Raw genomic sequence first — 20,956 nt, 5'->3', positions numbered from 1 at the left:
CGTTGTCGAAAATATTTCGTTGGAGTGACATTTTGTAAACCGTTCATATCTCAAAAGAGCTCTATTTATTAGTTATTTAGTGGATCAGAATAAATTATTCTTCACGCTCTCGTGTCAGACACCGTTCCCATGCAAATCACGTGCCAACACCATCGCCTAAGGAGCTCGAACGAGCATCATTTCTTTAATTCGCACCATAAACAGAACGAACGCGCGTGGCCAGCATACGAAGCAGCATGTGCAACCATGTGGCCCTAAACATGCATTCAACACCTTTCCCCCCTCCCTGGGAAGCGTGGCATCACGAACCTGACCGGAGCATGATGAATGTTCTAAACGCGTGTTTCGTGAGCTATCATTAGGTCGTTAATAACGAAATTAGTTTACAATCCAATTCGCTCGAGCCGAACCTATGGGCGCTTGCGGATGACGACCGGTTCCGGGCCGAAGCGGACCGCAAAAGCCACAAGAAATATAAACCATCCGCCAACAAACCCATCGTCATCGTCTTCCTCATCATCATCGTCGGTATCGGCAACGGTTTCTTAGCATCGCTATTTCTGCGGCCCCGTGGAAAGCGAGCTCCTTGCGTAAATCATCCCCGCGCGCTTATTGCATCGCCTCCGGGGGGGGGAGCAACTTTTTGCCTAGTTGTCGCGGTTTTTCTTTCTTTTTTTTTTTAATTTTCCGCATGACACTCCCATATCAGCGCTGACGAACCAACAGGGGGTCGTTATTCGATACTGCTCAATCAAAACCATCGTTCCCGCGCGAGTAGTGGTGTGGTTTTCCAGAGACTCTCCCTCAATCTAATAGCGCAATGGCGCTTTTCACCGAGCACTCCCATGATCCCCTCAAAACCCGCCCCAACCAATCCCGCTCCATTATGATGCACGAATCAGTGTGTTCCGTTCTTTTTTCACTTGCTCTTTTTATGTCTTCCGTAAAGATCACCCTTCGGTGTTCTGACCGTCATTGTGCACACCAAGTAAAGGCCATGTTATTTTCACTTCCGCGGGGTTGCCCTTTCCCTGCAGGAGTCACCCCGTGACACGATGCTTTCGGGTTCAGAACGAAACTTACATCAAAAAACCCCACTCGCCCCGCTTTCATCCATCGGTAATGTAAAACCAATAAACAAAGGCACGGGTTGGAAAGGGAAAATAACTAGGTGGCCCATTTGCGCTTCCGTCAATGCCGTCGTAATTCGACGGGTTTTTGACGATGGGTGATCGAAAGGAAGTCACACCGGTTTGTTTACTGGCGCTCTATGCACCCTGCTGCATCCACATGGCGTCTCGATGGTGCGTTCGTTGGCCGGGTTGTCTACTGTAATGTTACAAAATGGGCATTGCATAACAGAACGTCCTCCCGCAAACACCCTTCCCGGTGGTCAATGCTGTGGCCACGGTGTGATTCACCATGACCAAAGTTCATCCTTTGTTCATGTCGTTTTTCATCTCTCCCTTCCCAACAGCGTTGGCAGTCTTTTTGGCAACGATCGAGCTCGCGGTAGCCCAGAACGAATTTCCCGGGGTTCGCAGGGCGAAATGTTCCCCACCCTCTGGCCGTGTGCAGGTGAGTCATGGGATGGACGAATCTTTCTGGCACTGGCAGTGCTGACCCGATTGCTGACCCTGTCTGTGTGCCCGTTGTAGATCTACGAAGGACATGACAACGTACTGATGAAGCGTCTTCAAACGTTGCGTACTGAGATGCGACGCAGATCATCAACGCAGAGCATGGAGCTGGATGCATACCTCGTGCCGGGGTATGACGAACACCAGTCGCCCTTCCTGATGGAGGCGGACCAGCGGGTGCAGTTCCTAACCGGGTTCACCGGATCCGTCGGCGAGGCGGTCGTGTTGCAGCGTACTGCTGCGCTCTGGACCGACGATCACTTTTTGGCGCAGGCAGATCTGGAGGTAAATTGTGCCTGGAAATTGTTCCGCAAGGGGGAGCACCCGTCGATCGCCGACTTCTTGCTGAGTGAGTTGAGCCCGAACATGCGCGTCGGTGGGGACACTCAGCTCATTCCGCATCAGCAGTGGAAGAACCTCGAAAGTGAGCTGAAGCCAGGCGTCATCCGGCTCGTGCCGATCAACCGCAACCTGGTGGACCTGGTGTGGGGTTATAGACGGCCGGCCTCGAACGCCCCCAAGGTCCATGCGGTACGGTTCGCCGGGGAAACCTGGGCATCCAAAGTGGCCAAGCTGCGTGCCGAACTGACGGCACACCGGTGTGATGGCATGATCGTAACGTCGCTGACCGAGGTCGCCTACCTGCTGAATGTCCGCGGCAGTGACATCCCGTACGTGCCGGTGTTTAAGGCTTACCTTCTCGTCACCCACGAACATCTGTTCCTGTACACCAACACTAGTCGATTGACGCATAGTGTCAGTACGCACCTGAAGACGCACTCCTGCCACAATGCGAACTGCGTGAAATTGCGTGAGTACGACGATGTATGGCGTGATTTGCGCACCCTCTCCCAACACTGGCAACGGTTCCTTGTGCCTGGACCGATTGTGTTCGACACTGGTGCGTCGGAGGCGATCCATGCCGGTCTGCCCAGCAACATAATACTGGAGCGACCATCGCCGGTCATCTTCCAGCGTGCGCAAAAGAACGATGTCGAGAAGCGAGGTATGCGACAGGCCCACATCAAGGATGGTGTGGCCATGTGCGAGGTGCTTAGTCGACTGGAAGACCGGGTAAGTTCCGATGGGCTTCGACACCTTCAAGAAATGACACCCCAATTCCTCTACTCACGCTTCTAGTTCCTCGCCGGTGACGTCATCACGGAACTCTCGTTGGCCAGGGAGATTGATCACGCACGGAAGATACAGAACTACTCGGAGGGTATAGCCTTCCCGACCGCGGTCGCTGCCGGGAAACACTCCGCGATCCCCAACTATACGCCAACAAATCGCACCAACGCGGAGCTGACCGAGAGCATGCTGCTTATCGATTCCGGTGGCCAGTACGAGGATGGTACGACGGAAGTGTCACGCACGTTACACCTCGGTCAGCCAACGAAGGAGCAGATCGAGGCGTACACGAACGTGCTGATCGGTATGATACGGCTTTCGATGCTGACGTTCCCGGACAATTTGAAACCGGCCGAACTTGACGCCCTAGCTCGAGGGCCCGTTTGGGGCTCGATGAACGATTACCCACACGGCACGGGACACGGAATCGGCTCGTACTCGTCAGTGCGTGAATGTAAGTCCTCAACCCAACGATGTTTAAATATGTATGATCATCACAAAAGGATTTTGCGTTTCGTTTGCCTCTTAGCTCCAATCAGCATCTCCTACACTGCAAAGCAACGATACACTTTTAAAGAGGGATACTTTTTCTCGAACGGTGTGTAGGGTTTCCGTTCCCAACCTCTTATCGGCGGACTTTCCACTAATTGCATTCTCTCTCCCATCCGCCAGAACCTGGATACTACAAACCAAATGCCTATGGAATTCGACTGGAAAACGTGCTCGAGGTTGTCGACACTGGAAAGATTCATCCGACCGGGTACAAATTTCTCGCCTTCCAGGACGTCACGCTGGTGCCCTTCGAGAGGAAACTTATCGATCGCACGATGCTCAGCGTGCCAGAGGTTTGTATGCCACCTACAGTAGGAATCACGTGGGCCTGTTTTAAAACATTTCTTTTTTCATTGCAGATTAAATGGCTCAACGGTTACAACGCACGCATCCGGGAATTCGTCGGAAGTGAGCTGAAAAGGATGCACAAGATGGATGCCTTCTACTGGATGATGAACAAGACGAGTCACGTGTGCGAATCCAACTGCGCCAGTTTTGCAATATCGACCTTCGGTCACCTGTCGTTGGGAAATATTTTCACTGTCGTCCTACTGCTGGCAAGATTTACTTTTAATTGATGCCATTGAACATGAACTCTACTCTTGTTCCACATTTGAAAGAAAACAAAATCTAAATGAATGAAAAAGTTTCAGTTTCATAAATCGAACATTTGCAAATTACTTTTCACCAGTGCATGCTTTCCGTGCCTCCCGTGTTGCGCCATCGTGCTAGGATGTTTTAAAAGCCACCAAATTACAATACCGATTGCACGTAAATTCAATCATAAACAGAAGGGAACGAAGAGGATAAGATTTAAATAGTTCTTACGCAAACATATTGAACAAAGTTAAGGAAGATATTTACAAATTCATCGATGTTGTTTAATTGTTTTATGAGTGGTCTTAAGAAATATAAGAAGCTAGGCCATAGGACAAAACAGAGATAGCGAGTGATATCTAATTTATTTAATCTAATTGATTACGAACGAGCGAAGGTTTTGAATGTCATATGTTATCGAAATAATAAATCCTTAATCTAGTCTATTGTAAACCTAAATTGCGAGTCTTTTTAACGATCTGCAACTTGAACGGAAAGAAATAGTTACGTTAAACCCACAATTGCAAAACAAAACCCACGATAATAATCAACTTATGACTCGCAGACAGCCTCAAGTGTTTCCTTGTCAACCTTAAATATCAACTTAATGGATTGAATGGCACCAGCTTAAAAATGATCGATTGAAAAATGAAATACTTCTGGACTTTATATTACCATCTTTTCAATAACAAAAAACCATAGAATTAGGTATGTTTAAAAAATGGTGTCGCAATTATTCTGCCTTGAAATTATCGTTTTTTTTAAACTTCCGTTCGTTTAATCGGTTAACCGATTGTTGGAACCGGTTTTACAACAAATTTTGACAGCCCGATGACAGTTCACCGGTATTGTTTGTTTTGATTTTCTGTGTTCCCAACTCAGCAAGTTCGCTGTCTCACAGAGACCTTTGGTGCTAAAATATTGTTCAAAATATAAGCATTAATTAGAAAACTTCCCCAGCGCAGGACGGCTGAAGATGCCGAAAAAAATGGGAATCAACTCCAAGGCCGTCGAAGCGCGGGAACGTAAGGCGGATGCGAAGAAAAGCGCCAACGACAAAGCAGCCAAGGCAGCTGAGGATGCCCTGTGGGTGGACGATGATAAACAATTAGCGAAGAAAAAGAAACAAAAGGTACGCTCCCGGCAACCGTAGCTATTGGAGGTACTATAATTTTTTTTCCACTTTCCAGGAGGACGAAGAACGACGTAAAGCGGAAGCTGCTCGCAAAAAGGCCGAAGCAAAGGCATTACTGGAGGAGGAAATGAGCTCGATCAAGACTACGGCGAAGGTTTCGACGCAAAAGGTGACACGATCGCAGATCGAGGCGGAAGTGGAAAAGCGAAACCGAACCATTGAGACAATCAACAACCCGCCAAAGCAACCCGCCCTGCCGAAGCCAATACCACTGGAGGAAAATCTAAACCGTGTGATGGCTGATACGGAGGTAGCGCAAACCATCGATCAGGCCATCGCCGTTCTGAGTGTGGGCGACTCGTCCGTCGATCGACATCCCGAGAAACGCATGAAGGCGGCTTACAAGGCATATGAGGAAGCTGAACTGACTCGACTGAAACAAGAAAACCCTTCGTTGAAGCTGTCCCAGCTGAAGCAAATGATCTTCAAGAATTGGCAAAAATCTCCGGAGAACCCTATGAACCAAATTCGAGCCTAATGCCAGTGAGCGTGTGATGATAATCCTGTAAAAGCGTTGTAAATGCACAAGAAATGCAGGTATGCTCTAAAATTAATATGTTGGTGTTCAACCTACGATTAACAGAATCGATCTCATAGTTCTTGCCTTATGTTTCAAGTCCATATTTCTGTCGATGACAAACAAAACAATTAACCATTCTTAAACTTGGGGCTTATTATGGTTAGGGATATTTTGGGAAGCATTTTCCTTAAAATTTAAACACCACCATTATTTATTTACCTGTGATTTTGAAATTCTCCATCTGTTTGTGATATGCTTTTTAAATCGTTTTTTCTCAAACCTACTCTTTTCGGTTTTACATTTCACTTTATTATCTCACGTTTAGTTCTTACAGCATACAAAATTACACGTCGTAACTTACTGGCTAGTGTGAAGGGTACTTCCCTGTCCTTCTTCCGGAATGGAAGTCGTTTGCTCGCCCACCAAGCTTGTACTCCCTGCTTCTCTTTATCCCCATACGCTTTGCTTCGTCGGTGGAAGGAGGTGAGGAAAAAGAAGCAATCGGGGATTTTCTTCTTATCTGATGTTCCGTTCCTTCATTCCTCGTCTTGACCATTTCCCTGCAGGAGGCTTATTGTCGGTTTTACCTTCGGTCAATAAATAAATAAATAAGTTAATTTAAGTCAATGTCAAACGATGTTCTGATGTCGGTCACTTTTTTCTAAAGCAAAACGTGGACACCTCTAAAATATACGCTTGTTTCCGTTGGAAGCGTGACCATAAGGATTATTTTGTTAAGTAGACTTTACTCCACGGTTTCTTGTCCTCCTCGTTAGTCCAATTGCGTTTAATTTAAAGAGTGAAAAAAAAGATTTGAATGACGGGATCTTGCCTTCCCTTTTTCTATTCCTGTTCAAGGTTCTATCGTATCAAGTATCCAATATTAAGCTTGTACCATCCGAGCAGGAGTCGCCCTGTTATCATGTTTGTAACGTACTGTTTCCTTCGTTCAGTAAACAGTTGGTTTTTGTGTAGTATTGTTTGATAATCATTACTGCAGTTGCTTATTGCGTAGTTTGTCGTGGCAGCCGTTTGGTTGACTAGCGTTTGCACCATCGTCCAACAGCATGGGCCCCGTCTGGCGATGGCGACCTCGAGATATGGTGGCCGTGTTGCTTAACATTAGATACTCAAGATTCGGTACTGCCGGGTGTCGGGAAGGGGGTGCGTCTGTAGAAAGTGTCCGCTTGATCGTCGCTCCCGTTCTACCACTATTTCTGCTCGTGGCTAGAAGGAGACGCTTTCCTCAGCTGTTATGGGTGTCTATTAGTATATTCATATTTTCAATCAATTTTGTTCTTTTCCTTGATCCGGAAGGACATGGATGTATGATCTATCATCTCCAACGGCATCGGAAATCTCGAACATGCTTTTCACTCGCTTCACTTACTCAATCACACGCACACCCACACGTATCCATTCATTACACCCGATTTTGTGCCATGACGGAGTTGAAAGCATTCAATCGGTCACAATGTTTCTACTCTATCTCGGTTGGTTATGCCAAAGCGTTTCCCAATGCTCACGTTGGTGTCGTGGTGGCCGATGGTTTTGCCTCAACCGCCACTGTTGCCCCTGTACTGGAGTCTTCCGTGGGACTACTGCTGGGTGTACTATCCGCTTCCGCCAGAACCGAACCCTTACTGCTTCGTCCTTCGGCAACCGCTCGGTATTGCTCCTTCTCGTCACTGCCCGGTAGCGTCTCGTTCGTCGTTTCGTCACTCATTGTCACATCATCGAGCCCACCGTCACCATCGTCGTAGTCCGTGAGCCGATCGAAGAACGCTTCCAGATCGAGATCCATACCGGGCTCTGCTTCGTCCTCCTTTTTCACCTCGGACGGTTTGGGTTTCGGTTGAACGAGTTGCAACTTTGTCACCGGTTCCGGGCGATCCGTTGCGTCCACGTCGCGATCCACCTCGCTATCGACGTCGGCGAATAGGTCCGCTACACTCGATCGCTGCGGGTCGGGGTTACCCTGTTCGCTCAGCTTGATGTCCGCACCGTAGATCGGTCGGAAACCACCCTGCAGTTCCGGTTGGAACCTGTCCGGATCGAAATTGGACGACGAGGGTGTTACTACCATCGCCGAACCATGATCTTCCGTGTCGTCTCCTGCGCCCGTGGACGTCGTTTCTTCGTTGTCGGATCGATCGATGGAGTTTTTCGAGTTCTGTCCGGCGGGTGAGTCGAGCGTTTTGTGCGCGAGCTGCACCGGTTGCTGCTGATTGAGTTTAAGTGCCTGCGGGGAAGAGGTCACGACGGCCCAACCTTCGTACGGGTTCGTCACCTTCACCGGATCGAGGCTCATGCTTGCCTGGAACGGTGCCTGGAAGCTCTGTTCGTAGCGTCGTGATGGATTACCGAACTCATCCACATCGTCGATCTTCAGATAGGATACTTCTGTCTGCGTCTCACCATATGGGGAGTAGTAATAGTTGTTACCCGCCCCGTACCCTCCGGCTGGTTTGTTGTAACGCATGTTGTTTCCATTCGCGACACCGACCACCGAAACACTGGACTCGGTCGGGGTGTACGCGATTGCGATGGGAGTGCTGTCGGTGTGGAAGCGCTGCAATTTGCTCGAAATCAAATCCTGATCATCCTGCCCGGCCGATCCACCGGCCGATGGTTCCTCCCCGAGATTGTACTCCGAATCAGATTCGAGCAGATCCTGCTGCGGTTGTCGCACGTGAGCGCTTCCCTTTTCCGGTCGGGCCAGCGCAAGTGGATCCGGTTTTTCCAGACTATAGGGGAAGTTTAGCTTCACGTGCGGGTTCGGTTTCTTGTGCTTGGCCGTGAGGATCGGTTCCTGCTCGAAGTGTGACGCAATCGAGAACGGTGTGTTCTGGTACTCGGTTCCAGGACTGATCACCTTCGGTGGGGCCTGCGGTGACTGTTCGCCCCGCTGTCCTACCACGATGGGATCGTCCAACTTCACCGGCGTACTCTTGACTGGATACACAACATACACCGGGTGTTCGCCGGCTGCCTGTGGAACTCCCGCCACAGCACCGCCGTCACCATTGACATTGACCTCTGTTTCCGGTTGCTGTTGGAAGCTATGCACGGATCCTTGCTGTTTCTTCGACTGCAACATCTGGAGCGTTACCACCGGTTCGAGCTTGGGACGACCCTGGGGATCATCCTTGAGGATACTCTTCAGGATCTGAGGCGGACTACGATGGAACTCGTTATCTTCCAGCGGTTCGTTCGGCTTTTCCGAGCTACCTGCAACCTGAGGCGGACGCACTGGTGGTCCCGTGGGGATAATGTTTATTGGATGCGACACCGCGCCAGCCGGTGGAGGTGGGGGAGGTTGAAGCCGCGGTGGTTGAATGTTGAACACACGATCCTTGAGCATCTGCGGTGGTGGCGGTGGAAGGCGATAGTGTCGACGGTTCTCGAGCTCGGCCGATGCTGGTGGGAGATTCTGGGGACGGCTTGGGCGTGCCATGAGACGCGTTGGGAGTGGTGCACGTCGGACCGGGCCACCACCAGTCGGTGGTTGCGAGTTGACGGCGTGATACTCGTGAGGGTAAGCGGGCTTACGTAGTGGTGGACCCGTTTTCACGAGAATCCCCGACGGAGGTACACGGTACGTGCCAGGTTCCTTCAGATATGGTGGATGCCCGTGGGAAATCTTTGCATTCGGACGGAACTGAGGAAGGATGTTCGGGAGGGTTAGCGATGGTCGTGGACGATCGCTTGGGTACGTCGGTGGTCGGCGGTGGATCTCGTTGTATCGGAATGGGGGACCTTGCGTTTGTACTGGAGGACGCGGACGCTGCGGTCCCGCGGCAGAACCAGAAGGCGCCGAAGGTGGTGTCAGCTGTTCCGGCAGATCCGCCGGGTAGTTCGGGTTCGGTGCGATCGAAAGTTCGTTCTGGTTCAGTTTTTCGTTCGGCGGAGAGGGCGAATCGAACACGATTCGGTTCGAAACCTCATGGAGTGTACTGGAGATGTCTTGGTTCGGGGGGAAAACTACCATCTGGTCGGGGCGCACCGGTGCCGAATGGCCGTTCGGAGGAAGAACCTCACTCTTGTGCGTACCACTGATGATCGGGGCGTTATCGTACTTGTCATCCGACTCGCTTGGGAAGCGCACGCTACTCGTCTTGATGATGTCTTGCGGTTTCACCTGCACCTGAACGGACGTGCCGACGTTCGCCTGATCGTGCGGTTCGTCCAACACTTGACCCATCTGGTAGGAGGGACGTGAGGCACTGAGGGCCGCCGCCGACGCGCTATCCTGTGAGACCGATCCAACAAAGTGGCCACCATCCGCGTGTCCCGATCCTACGACCGTTCCAACCGACTGCTGCGAACCGAGGACGAACGTGGCCGAATGCTGGTTGGGACTGATCACGACACTGTTCATGCTTGGGACCGCACCATACTTGACCACGTTCAGCTGAGGTTGACGCACTTCGTACTGCACGTACTGCCCACCGGCGCCCATCGAATCCATTGCTGGCGGTTGAGGACGATGTCCGTTTGACTGGTGCACCGATGGATATTGCTGTCCATATTGCTGAGGCGTTTGCTGAGGACGCACCGGAGCCGGCTGCGGATGAACCTCATACTGCACGTACTGATCCGACAGGTCGATCGATTGCTCAATCTTCGGACCATCGGATCCGTCCGAACCGAGCAACACGATCGACGGTGGTGTCGTTTGATCCTCCTCCTCTTCCTGCTCCACCTCTTGCTCCACACGGTTGCTCTCCGCCTCGAGGCGCTTCTTCTGCTCGAGCGTGTTAAAGATATCCGAAAGCGACATCACGGCGGGGTTCTTCGGCAGCTCGATCTTGGTACCGGCGTTGGCGTACCTGTCCGGTTGAGAGTTCGCCGCACCGACACCCTCCTGCGATGGCATCGGTCGGAACGGCGCCGGTCTGGATCCTTCGTACTTGAGTGCCGGCATCGTGAACTTAATCTTGGAACCCTGGTTTCCTTGCGAATCGTCCACGAAGACGACCGGATTAGCGGGCGGTGTTGATGGTGGTCGAGTGCTGGCGGTCGTTTGGTAGAAGCTGGTCGTTACCGAAGCTGGCCAGTGTGGACGTCCGGATGGTGAGTAGTACGTGGATGAAGTTCGCACCGGAGTGGCCGGGGAAGGCCTCTCCGTGGTGGTGGTGGTTGTCGTCGTTGTTGTCGTTGTAGTCGTCGGTCCGGGAAGGGCCAGCGTAGACGGGAGGAAGAACTTCTTGCGCGTCTGCTCCGACGTCTCGAGGTACTTGTTCTTGATCGTGCTCTTGTACGGATAGCGCGTGACCAGCTGTTTCTGAGGGTTGACGGTTGTTTTCGGCGCTTCCGTTGCCGTTGTTGTACTCGGAGCGGTTGTCGTCGTCGACGTGGTGGTGGTGCTAGAGGTAGTAATCGGACGTCCCGATGTAGCCGGGAACTTGAAGTACGACCCGGAGTTGCCTGTGTTCGTCGTCGAACCGCCTCCATAGGGCGCCCGGTTGAAGCTACCCGAAGTGTACTGTGGTCGATTGTAGAAGTACTTCGTCGAACTAGCCGGTGGGGCCACGGTGGTGCTAGTGGTCGTAGTTGTAGTCGGTGCCGGTGTGGCCGAAGTCGCCGCCACGATGTGCGTCCCGGAATGCTCCTTGTGATTGCTAGCACTTCCCTTGTTGATACCCTGATACTTCAGGTTCGCGTACGAGCTCGAGATCGACACAAAGTTCTCGGGTGAGTACATCTTCGGCAGGTTGAGGAAGTCGTGGAAGTTTGGCGTCGACTGGTGCACAATCACGTCCTTCTTGTCGCTCACGTAGCTATCCTTGATCGAGTCGTACAGCTTGGCGTCGGGCAGATCGATCTGATTTCCCGTCTTCTTGTGGTTAAAGTCGATCGCACCGGTCGACGGGTCACGCTCGACGAAGAACGGTTTCCCGTCGTTGAACACGTCGGACGGCAGGAGTACCGAGCCCGGCAACAGATCCTCGTCCACGTTCGACTCTTCCGCGATCAGATCTTCAAAGTCGTCGTTGAATTCGAACTCCGCCGAGACGGTGGTGGTGGTGGTGGCCAGCAGCAGGAAAACCGCGCCACACAGCGCCACTCCCAGCGGGAGCAGTTTGGTTGGTTTTCTCATCCTTCAAGGGCACTGGCTGGAAAGAAATACGAAAAGGAAAGGTGGCTTAGGAAATGGAGCAAGAGAGGTTTTACTATATAAAGATCAATTTTGTTTGATTTAACTTGAAAGTTTAATTCTTTGTTTTGTGTAACAATAAAAATGTATAGAAAATATTATCCAAATACGTGAGTTCAGAAAGAAAATCGATAAGAAAAGACATGACGGATGGGGATCACTTTCCATAACGTTTCACTCATTAAACGGTGGTTCCTTCTTTATGGGGAACTTTCTTCAATCTAATGCGACCAGCTCTTGGATAAGCTACTCTCATATGTTCATAAATCAAATCTAATCAACGAATCAACCGTAACATTGAATCACCTCAGTCTCCATCGCATTACGTGAGACTTTTCACTTTCTACCAGCCAGTATGGTGGTAGTTAAATTAAGGAAAAGCCTCAACAAAAACCCCGCATATGGAAACGATGGATGTGGTTTTTTCATAGAGCGATTTTCACGAGGGGAGAAAAACGCCCCAAGATCGAAAGCGAAATCAAACTCATCAACACACACTTCCGGGCAAATGGAATGCCGTTGCCGGCCCGATCAATATCGGTGTTTTTCCATCATAATGGAGAATAATCAAAGCCACTTTTCCTGTTAGCATGCGCGCAAGGCCTCCCCCGAAAAAAGCACTCCACGGAAAACCTGGCGGAGGCGCGAAAAGAGAAATGGTGACCCGCCTCTCCGACGGTTTTCCCTCCGACGGTTGTTGGATTTCTCTTGCCGTGGCGTTCTCGCCGACGTTGGTTGGTGATGGAGATTTTCCGTTTGACGCATGCGAAACCGAGCAGTTTCCCAACGCAGACGCCCACCTTCGCCCATTGTCCCGGGGGGGGGGGGGGGGGGGGGGGGCGTTCGGACAAATTGGATCTGCACCACGTAATTGCTGGTGGTTCAGCAAAACGTGGAGGAAATGAAAAGTGAAAAGCGCTTTGTTTTAGAAGTATGAGAGTGTTTCTGAAGCTGGTGCGAATTTGATTTAGCGCCGATGGCTTTATTAGAGTCGTAGGCAGGGAAGCAGAATTTTAGAAATGGGGCAAACTTTCCACATTGAAATGACATTTGAGTTGATTTGGATTTGATTTTTGACACAAACCCTCTTCGAACAGTTATTTCCTCTATATGGCTAATCCGTCGAAGGGCACTGTGGCCTCGCGGCGGAAATGAAAAACAAAAACCTCCGTTAGGTGTGTCACTCGGTCGACCTGCTAACCGAAATTCCTTCCGACATCGACAGCCGAAGGGGTTGCGTCCGGAATATTAATCGGCGTGCAGGCAAATCCGAGCCACCTGGCCATCGATCGAGCGGATCGGCTTTCGGAGTGACCGAATTTGCGTCCCGTCATTCCCCGGCGAGGTGGCCGCTTTCTCTCGTTATGTAACGGGATGGTTCGAGGCAGACGGTTGCATATTTGTTCTAGAGGATTTATGTTATGCACAGCCACTTAGTTTCTCCCTTTGGGGTTGGTTGGTTCAAGCACACGCCGTTCCGTAATCGATCGATTGACCTCATCCTAGACGATCGGGGCCTCCACCACGCTGGGTAAGGTGAAATCGCGTTCGCTTATGTTGACATTCTATGCACGATGGAAGGGGATTTGAAAAGCGTGCCTACATTTATGCTAATTCGTACGCATTGCCTCCTTTCAGTGGATTTTTCTTGTTTGTCCAAGAATGTCACCGTCCTCGATGGAGAGAAATGGGCAGGCTGAGAGTTACGTTTTGGGTGGAAGTTTTGATTTCGTGTAAAGAAATCGCCCCCCAAACCGCGACTTCCAACCCTCCTCCCCTCATCCACTGACGCCTCCGAAAAGGCCGGGACGGCGTAGCGGTAAATATGAAATCGATATATTTTCTATTTAGCGATTGCTTTGTCAATTTCTCCTTTAAAAAAACGTTTCGGCGCTTTCGGGGTCTGTTTGTGCATAAATTTGCCCGTACCCTTGCCACTCGTACGCCACACGCACACACCAAATTGACCCGTTTTTACCCGCTTCGGTTTCGGTGCGGAGGCTGTTGTGGAAGAAAGAAATCATCTCGGGCTTTGCGTGCATTTGTATCTCGGGAGAGCAACCGATGGCGGGTGAAAGTACGCAAGCCACCTTCGCCGATTTACAAGAACGTTTTTGGAATTCACTTTCTAGCAGTTGTGATGCTTTGCGGGTGTTAATTGAATTGACACCTTGCCCTTTGGGAGAGTATTGATGCCGCTTGTGATTTTATCGAAAGTTCTTCCAAATCGAAATAATTTACAGTACATTAAAGGAGGTGTCAAAGATTGCAATTTGTTGCAAAAGGTTGTAGAAAGTTTGTTTTTATTCGAAACAAGTTTTTAACGCTTTCTGATGTGAATCCTGTCTAACAACCTGATACAGGAGACTTTTGAAAAATCAAATTTACTGCTCCAGTACGTAACGCGATAAACACGTGACAAGGAGCCTTTTTAAAGCTAAAATAAGTTTTCAAAATTAACATAAAATTTAATTAATGCCTGTTTTATGTACCATAAAAGCCTACAAAAAAATTGAGACCCTTTTTGGAACCATTCAAAATACGAAAACGGAAGCTTGTTATTCTTTCCAAATTAGTTTTTCTTCCTTTAGATAATTTCTCTAAAAATCTGGTTTGAAACGGATTTGTTTCGTTCGGAACCACCGGAAACGCCGGAATCGATCCCTAAGTGGTCCTTTCAGCATCATCAACGGGCCCATGCATGCGTCCCAAATGTCAATTTAAAGCATATTAACGCATAATGGAACAGGTCGCTGCTGCCTATGCTGGGAAAGCGCGTTGATGAACGAACCCACTCTTCGTCGTCTTGGAATGCGCTGCGACCTTAACCGTCAGCATCACCCCGAGTTGTTTTTTTCTCTTCTTTTTATTGTTTCTCTTTCCTATAAATGCTCCAGCTCCCATTTCACATTCGACGTTCCCTTCCGGTTGCCGACGGTGTGTTTGTTTTGGCCGTCTCGATGTCGCTTCGGTCACTTGTACTGCGGCATCAACTGGGTCAAGCGCGCCCGGCCGATGGAAATGGTTTTATTTTCTTCTCTTTCCGTACTCGAAAGCTCGGCCAGACCATCCCATCACCCACCGTCAAGTGTAGGGGGACAGTTTCAGTTCGCCCGAGCGCGCTTTATGGATGAGCAGAATCGAAAGTTGACTGACCATCTCCTCTTCGTCATCGCCGCATCATCAGCATCATCGTCGGGGGGAGGCCGAAGATGATCGGTTGTCAACGTGTGGATCAGGTTTTCCACGCGGAACCGGATCGGCGGTACCAACCGAGCGCCATCGACTTTCGATTCCAAAGGGGGGAGCTTTCCCGCGCGTGGCTAGAAAGCACGAAATGGGTCAAGGTGAGCGTTGGCCACACGACGCTCCACCTCGGACCTGCTTTCCACCTTCATCGATCAAATGACCAGTTCACGACCGACCGTTTCTCGCGTCACGGATGAAGGCGCGAAGAGCAAAGGAAGCGAGATAAGTTCGAAGAAAATTCCTCCTGGTTTGCATGTTTCTCAGACAACGTTACGAACGAAACGAAAGAAGAACTCCCGCCCGAAGCAGTTCAGTCAGATTTTCAATCCATCTCCCCCGAATTGCCCAGAATAAAACAACCGGTTTCCGTTGGAACAGAACACGCCACGCCATGGTCCAGTCCCTCGACGGGTGAAAGTTGTTTCTTTTAACACGCTCCAGAGAACCCCCACACGGTTCAAAGAATTAGACTAATTGGTAGTTTCCCCCCACATCCAACCGGATTTCAAGAACGAGCAGTTCTTAATGATGACCTCGTAAAGAAGAACGTTTTCACTTTTACCCCGCCCGAGGACCTCTACCTCTTGGGTCACGTCTTTCGGCAGCCCGAACAATTGGACGCTTCGGTTTGGCGTTGCGTTTTCTTCTTTCTGCGGGGAGGTGAAAGTTTGATCGTTTTTATCCAAAAGGTTCGCGTGAGTGGGAGCGTCGAGTGCGTGAGTGGCAACAATTTCCTGGCGCGCATTTGTAAGGCACATTTCGAAAACCATCGTTCAGATTTCTTTTCTTATCTTACGCTTCTCACATTCTTCCGTCCTCTCCGTACGAGATGTGACTCTTACTGGAGCCCGCTTTGCGTACGGGGCGGGTTTTCTTCCGTTTCGTTGTATTTCTTCCTTTGATACACACGTTCTCCGATCCAATCGCTCGGTTTCACATCAGCCCTAGGGGGGTTCAATGACATGTCCGTGTTTTTTCGGGATGCCCAAGCGTTCATGTGCGATCATCATCTTGATAAGTGTGAAATGATGCCTGGTGCCTTCTCATGGCCGTGGCCGCTGATGAGCATGTTGGAACCGTACCGTAATGAGTATGCATTTTATCGTGCCTAACGAGCAAAAGGCTCAATCTGGATGAGTAATGGCCGAACTAACCATATTCTCCCGAGCGAACCGCAAGTGCTCGTTGAAACCCTTAAATTTATCTAATTGATCGCATCAATCACGATTACCCGGGCGTAAGTTATTTGTAACTTTTCCGGAGTACGTTTCAAGTCTCCTTAAAAAGGGGGTCTTGAGCTGAAGAAAACGCTTCAAAAACATACAGTGATGTTTTCCTAGCAAAGTACTTAGTTTGCCATTTTTGTAAACCATTTTTGTTTTACCGGGTTAACAAGTGAATCAACACGATTTATTTTGCCCCAACTTGTTCCTTCTGGCGTGGAACAAAGCGCCACTTTCATTCATACCAGTTCCGCACGGGAAAAAAAACTAGGGTGAAGTAGAATGGCGCGGGCGAAACCCGAAGCCGAACGGTGCTCGGTGAGATGAATCGTAAACGTGCCATTACCGGTTCGTTGGCACTTTCTTCTTCCGCAAGCAGAAATCCGTGGTGACTCCGGGACGAGCACCACATGCACTCCACCGACCGACCCGTACATGGACAGCATGCGCATTTGTGCGCGCCGGCCTTTCTCCCCCGGTCGGGAAAAATATCGATTTTCGTTTTCTATCGAGGAATGCCCGCGTCTGCTCGTGGAACTCTCAACGTTGAGAGGAGGACATTTTTTCTCTCTCTCTCTCTCTCTCTCTCTGTCTCTCTTTCTTGATGATTTTTTCTCATCCTAGAAAGGCCTTCCGTACCAGATCCGGACGTTGCGAACAGGTTGCCCCCGGCAAGCGGTGAATGAAAACGAAAGACTTCACCCGCGCAGCGAAATGGCAAAGAGGCAAGCGACGAACCCGGAACCAAAAGCTGTTCGCACGCGTTTCCTCGCTCTGAGTGGCCTCGGCCCGTCCAAAAATGGGGATAAATTCGTCCCGTATGTTCATACAACTGGACGGGGTGCTTCAAAAACAAACAGAAAACACAACGAAGAAAAAAAAACCCGCACTGCATGGAACATAAATAAATCGCACCCGACGGCGGGCAGCGAGTGCAGGAAAACGGTACCAACCGATTCTACGCTGCACCCGAGGAATCGGAACGGTTCCGTTGCATTGGATGCGCTGGCGCACACTAAACTAGTTCACCATTCCGCTCCGCTCATCTGGCTGCAGTTTGTTATGACAGCCATCATTATCCATCCGGCCGGCGGCAAACCGGCGAGGAATTGGGTGAAGCTTTTGATTCACAACTGGCGGCCTGGCGGCTGCAAATCAAACGGTTGATGTTTCGCTTTTCACTCACCGCAAGCGGGAGGAGGGATGAAGCGGAAATGGCGATGGCGGCTGCGAACAAAGCCGAAACATAAATGGCACAGCTGGGCCCTTTGGGGGAGAGGGCGGGCAGTGAAATCATCATAAATAGGCTAACGTCTATGACGAATCTTGAGGCATCGCGAATGATGGATCATTGCTAAAAACAACATTTGCTCCGATCGATCATAACGTTTACCAGGTAAAACTAAGGTAGTAAATGCGGTCATCTGAATAGCTTACAGTTGCGCAGAAGATTTAGGAGAAACAAATTTCTTGCAGAAACCAAAATCAAAAAGAAAAATTGAAAAACTAAGTTCCTAATATAAGCTTAGAATTGATTGGATATAATAGCGGGAAAAAACTAAAACCATATATCATGTCCAACGTATTTCTACACCTGTTTACCAACCGGCCAGGTTTCGACACCTCCGCTTTACCCAACCGCACGGAACGTTTTTCACGTGCTCCTCATAAATCTTCCGTAATTTCATCAACTTCCCTTATGCTAACGGCGTCCCAACGGAGCTACTTCAATGGAGCCATTTCTACCCACCCCTTATCAACAATCACCGTTTGTTCGCTACAAATTGCATCACGATACATGGCAAATAGCACTTTTCCCACCTGAAAACGTTCTCATTTCCCCCGGTACCCTGTCTGCACATCATATGCAGTGTATCGTCTCACCGTATCGGTGTTTCCCTAGAAGCGATCTCTCGGTTGCGTGGAGCTCCGGTGGCCGGAGTTTGTTGGCCGCGAGTAAAGTGGCGAAAAAATTAAGTGAAGAAAGCAAAACTAAAAAAAAAAGGCTAAACTGTAAACATTAACCAAGCGGTCAAGTACCGTTTTTCTGCTGGGAGCTCCCGCTGCCGGAGCCCATGGACGAGTGAACTTCCGTCCGTTTCGGTGTGTGTGTGAGGAACGCCAAAACGGTGTTCTGAAAACTAAAACGGTGTCCGAAGGTCCGCTGGTCTGCATATTAAAAAGTGTCGGGCTGGGCACCGTAGCAATTTAGTTCCTTTGCTCTATTACGGACAACGTCTTGAGCCTTTGTGTTAAACAAATTTGTGATGTTAAAATTGTTTTATCAATAGTTTTAGTTTTCTCAATAGATTTGATAAATTTCAAACTTCAACTTTAATTCAATCTGTGTTTCAACTTCCTGGAATCATAAAAACATAAAATACAAAGGATTAAGAATTGACTGCATTGAAACTAACCAACACGCTTTGAAACTTTCAACTTTGTATCATTAATTTTTAATCACAAAGAAAATAATACCATCAAGCCGACGAATCCCAAATTCAAATAGATTGTCTTAATTCGACAACTTCCCCATCGCCGTCGCGACCGGAAGGAGGTGAGAGTTTATCTCGTCGTAAAAGCGGATCGGGGCGGAAAAAAAACGGTATCATATTTTGGGCAAATAATGAGCTCCTAATTTGCCTCGCACGTTGCCTACCGATCGTCGCAGACAATCATTCCAAGCCGGAAGAATGGCTCCCGCCGCTCTTCGATGGGCGGAAAGCGGAACGTCAATATCCATGCGAGTATGGTCGGATAAATTACGACCTTCGCCTCGGTACTCGGGTGGAAATGTGACAATCGGCTCGAAAGAAAAAAGAAACCGCTCCGCCATAAATAGGGGTTTTTAGAGTAGCCATTTTGGGCCCAGGATGGGTTGAAGGTTTCGCCCGCGGGAACGTTACGGACGGAAACGGAAACGATGAAACGGACGCCATTCTGGGGCGCTTCCGCCGTCGGTTGACATATCCGCCGTGAAAACGAAAGCACATTCCCGCGATAATTTTGCGTGTGAAGTCGACCCCTCTGTGGCGTCCAAATTATAAATCTTTGTATTTTAAGCAGTTGGCAAAATTACCAGCAAGCTTTTTCCACAACCGCCAACGAATAAATTGAGCGATCGAAGAGACAAAAGGGCTGCTGCGCATAAACCTCCGTGTCGTTCGCGTTGTCAAATTAGCCAGATCATCACCTTTTATCCAAACTACAATCGCCGCTTACCATCGGTCCGGTTGTGGCAGGACGGTGGTATTAAAAAAAATACAAATGTCAACCTGCGCCATTTCCCCCGTCACGAACAGCCATCTTCCGCCTCGTTTGACAGCATCGTCATGTCGGTGGGAAACGTGGCCCCGCTGGCGGCAACGGGCCCTGCCATTCGCCGAACACACCACAATTGGCCATTTTCGAGGCGACGAGAAACATAACTGCGGTGCGAGATTGTTTGGCTTGTTATTCACCTCGCTTTACCTCCCGTTGCCTCCCATTTCGCACGACGGATAATTGTAAAGATTACTTCCTTCTCCGGCTGGTGGAAAGAAAGCTTAACCTTCCTCGTTAGCCGACCGACCGAGTCCGCAAACACACGGGGTCATCGGACGGTCAAGTGCAGAAAAGAGTGGTGTTTGCGAAAATGCCAGACCGGTACATTTGAAGCAAGTACGGGCGACAATTATAAAAAAGAGCTGTTTTAATTCACTGCACTTGAACAATGCGGCAAAATATGGAATTGAAAGTGCAGGAATTATTATGTTTAGTCACTAAAGTAACAAAACAAGGAGAAACGGCGAGGGAGACGAAAGGCATCTGTCAACGATCGTGGCAGACTTGATCGTCGTCTGGTGGAAATGTGAGAGAGTTGTACATCCAGTGCCCGTGTTTGACTGATTTTCCTTTCGCATGTTTGGCAGATGATGTGGATCTGTTGGTTTTTCCTTATTTTTCCCCCTCCGACGGCGCCATTTCGCAGTTCATTATGGAATAAATGAATGCCATTCTGTGGTGTTTCTTTTCCGTGGCGGAAACTGTAAACCTGTGATGGCTTATTTTGGCCAAACAACATTTTACAACCATAACTTCCATGGCGGGCATCTTCGAGCCCGCAATGTGGAGATGAAAACAAGAGATTCATCGCAGAGGTTAAGCCTGGTTTATGACCGCACTGTAATATGTAGGTTGGTCGGTGGTTGATGATTGTTATTGACCGTGACTATCGTGGTAATCATCGCCCGGAATTAAAATATGAAACGTGTCATTCAATGTGACCTCTTGGATGGGAGGGGGGAAAGAAACAAATGTATTCCTACCAATTTATTGGTGGTGTGGAAACGAGCTTTTGTTTTCCTTCTCCACTGACGACTTCTCAACCGAACAATCAATGGTGGAATAAATTGATGGACATTCCAAACTGGCTGGTATCATTTCCAATTTTCAACCATTTTCCGGAACCACTCTTCCCCAGGCAACGGTATGATTGATGGCTCTCTTTTTCGACGCTCCGGAAGCAAACTTCGAGGCGACCCAAATCTCGTACTATGCCCACTTTCTTCGAGTTGGCGTGGGAACTGCCGCCGATCGAGCTGCGGTGTCTTCTGTTTGAGATGCGGAACGGTTGGATCGTTTTGCCCATTGTTGGCGAAATCAGTCAGGGCCATTAATCAATCAGCCAAGGGTCGCCGGAAGGGACGG

General features: G+C 49.5%; 3 protein-coding genes across 3 annotated transcripts; 2 read left to right on the top strand and 1 right to left on the bottom strand.

The window, feature by feature from the left end:
• The first annotated feature begins 1,422 nt into the window (after nucleotides 1-1,422).
• Nucleotides 1,423-4,356, top strand: LOC131260443 (xaa-Pro aminopeptidase 1). Its single transcript, XM_058262165.1, has 6 exons — nucleotides 1,423-1,578; nucleotides 1,659-2,714; nucleotides 2,781-3,225; nucleotides 3,301-3,369; nucleotides 3,444-3,616; nucleotides 3,683-4,356. Exons 1-6 carry the CDS (start codon nucleotides 1,423-1,425, stop codon nucleotides 3,899-3,901), a joined length of 2,118 nt encoding a protein of 705 aa, XP_058118148.1. The 3' UTR covers nucleotides 3,902-4,356.
• A 443-nt stretch (nucleotides 4,357-4,799) lies between these two features.
• On the top strand, nucleotides 4,800-5,711 carry LOC131272755 (coiled-coil domain-containing protein 124). The gene is made up of 2 exons (XM_058274605.1): nucleotides 4,800-5,052; nucleotides 5,111-5,711. The coding sequence occupies exons 1-2, from the start codon at nucleotides 4,897-4,899 to the stop codon at nucleotides 5,591-5,593; spliced, it is 639 nt and encodes a 212-aa protein (XP_058130588.1). The 5' UTR covers nucleotides 4,800-4,896; the 3' UTR covers nucleotides 5,594-5,711.
• Nucleotides 5,712-7,157: 1,446 nt separating this feature from the next.
• Nucleotides 7,158-11,738, bottom strand: LOC131260441 (proline-rich protein 36). Its single transcript, XM_058262160.1, has one exon. The coding sequence runs from the start codon at nucleotides 11,736-11,738 to the stop codon at nucleotides 7,158-7,160; it is 4,581 nt and encodes a 1,526-aa protein (XP_058118143.1).
• Nucleotides 11,739-20,956: the final 9,218 nt, after the last annotated feature.

Source organism: Anopheles coustani, chromosome 3 (genome assembly GCF_943734705.1).
Source record: "Anopheles coustani chromosome 3, idAnoCousDA_361_x.2, whole genome shotgun sequence".
Taxonomy (NCBI): domain Eukaryota; kingdom Metazoa; phylum Arthropoda; class Insecta; order Diptera; family Culicidae; genus Anopheles; species Anopheles coustani.
The sequence above is the reverse complement of the archived record's forward strand: the minus strand, read 5'-3'. Positions and strand labels throughout refer to the sequence as shown.

Bases quoted from the DNA above. Each gene is read 5' to 3' on its own strand.
- LOC131260443 (XM_058262165.1), top strand. From the start codon at position 1,423: ATGACCAAAGTTCATCCTTTGTTCATGTCGTTTTTCATCTCTCCCTTC. The intron at 1,579-1,658 runs GTGAGTCATGGG...TGCCCGTTGTAG, and splicing joins CACCCTCTGGCCGTGTGCAG to ATCTACGAAGGACATGACAA. The intron at 2,715-2,780 runs GTAAGTTCCGAT...TCACGCTTCTAG, and splicing joins TTAGTCGACTGGAAGACCGG to TTCCTCGCCGGTGACGTCAT.
- LOC131272755 (XM_058274605.1), top strand. From the start codon at position 4,897: ATGCCGAAAAAAATGGGAATCAACTCCAAGGCCGTCGAAGCGCGGGAA. The intron at 5,053-5,110 runs GTACGCTCCCGG...TCCACTTTCCAG, and splicing joins CGAAGAAAAAGAAACAAAAG to GAGGACGAAGAACGACGTAA.
- LOC131260441 (XM_058262160.1), bottom strand. From the start codon at position 11,738: ATGAGAAAACCAACCAAACTGCTCCCGCTGGGAGTGGCGCTGTGTGGC.